The 1,219-nt window shown below is 36.8% G+C and overlaps 1 protein-coding gene across 1 annotated transcript; it reads right to left on the bottom strand.

The window, feature by feature from the left end:
• Positions 1-6: 6 nt before the first annotated feature.
• LOC117124921 (transmembrane protein 26-like) lies at positions 7-1,203 on the bottom strand. The gene has a single exon (XM_033271294.1). It carries the CDS (start codon positions 1,201-1,203, stop codon positions 496-498), a length of 708 nt encoding a protein of 235 aa, XP_033127185.1. The 3' UTR covers positions 7-495.
• Positions 1,204-1,219: the final 16 nt, after the last annotated feature.

Raw genomic sequence — 1,219 nt, 5'->3', positions numbered from 1 at the left:
AATGATTGGAAACTGAGTTAAAATGGAAAATGAAAAAGGAACTTTTTGTTAACAAACCCTCTTCTGCTATTTATTAGTATTAACCATTCCCAGCAGAGAATATTCGGTCTTTGCTCACTAGTTAATAATAGTGAAGTTCTCAAATAACTTATATGGCTGGATTGGTGGAGGAAAGTAGTGTTTTGATTATGTGATATCAAAAATCCTTTTCTTTTTTTAATAAACATTAGCTAACATTGCCTTCTTCAAAAGTATTAAACTAATAACTAATTTATAGCAGAATTTAATTATTAACATTTGTCTTATAGTAGTTCTAATTTCCTTACCCTGGTTTCTCTAGTCCAATTCTTTCTAATTTTATTTCCTTCGGAGATCAACCTCACTCTTATACTGTCATGTATGATTGTATCCTCTTACCAAATGTTTTTACTATCTAGCCCTAAATAAGGTAGATAATTGACAATTAAACAGATGGCATGAATATTAGAATACCTTTCATGAATCTTTTATCACTATTGGTTTTGAATTATCACTAAGCTCGCCTTTGTCTGTTTCCACTGTCATCGCGTAACATTCAATTTTTTTTTCGTCTTTTTTTTCTTTGTCACCTTTTTCTTCGTCACCGGATTCACTCGGTTCCTTTTCTGTCGTCAGAACTACATAAAGACGATACGTTTGAAGGAGAACAAGGAGACCATTTTTACACGTAAAAAACAGCATCATTCGATCTAGCAGCATATATTTGATAATGAGGTACAGTCTCATGACTAGATACGGTCCATCTTGCATTACAACTGTTGTCATAATTGCCCAGATTTCTGTTTCACAACAGTTGCAGACCTTCGTCACTGCTGCTTTGGAACGAGCCCCGACCCCAGTTCCCGCCGCACGTGTTTTGCGCGCTTTCGTCGCCGTAAGCCCGATAGAGAACTGCAGTAAGCTCCATGACCAGATGGTCAACACGAAATAGATAAGTGTTTCGTCGCAAGCAGTTTCCTTCAGTTTTAAAGACTCAGACGAGAACTCCAGCATATCCGCTGCCATACCGATGAACACCAATAAAAGTTGCGACAATTGGTCACGTGTCATATCACCTTTAGGAAGAATCCAGCGACAGCATATCAACACCAACATAATGGTTTGTTGAATTAAAGCAGAAGCAGTTGTAAGTTCGTTGCAATCTTTCTGAAAAACACAGAACATTACACATGTCGTACTT

This window comes from Anneissia japonica, unplaced genomic scaffold (assembly GCF_011630105.1).
Source record: "Anneissia japonica isolate Jap-2015-1 unplaced genomic scaffold, ASM1163010v1 scaffold247362_len1219_cov171_single, whole genome shotgun sequence".
NCBI lineage: Eukaryota > Metazoa > Echinodermata > Crinoidea > Comatulida > Comatulidae > Anneissia > Anneissia japonica.
This window is presented reverse-complemented; position numbering and strand designations above follow the sequence as displayed.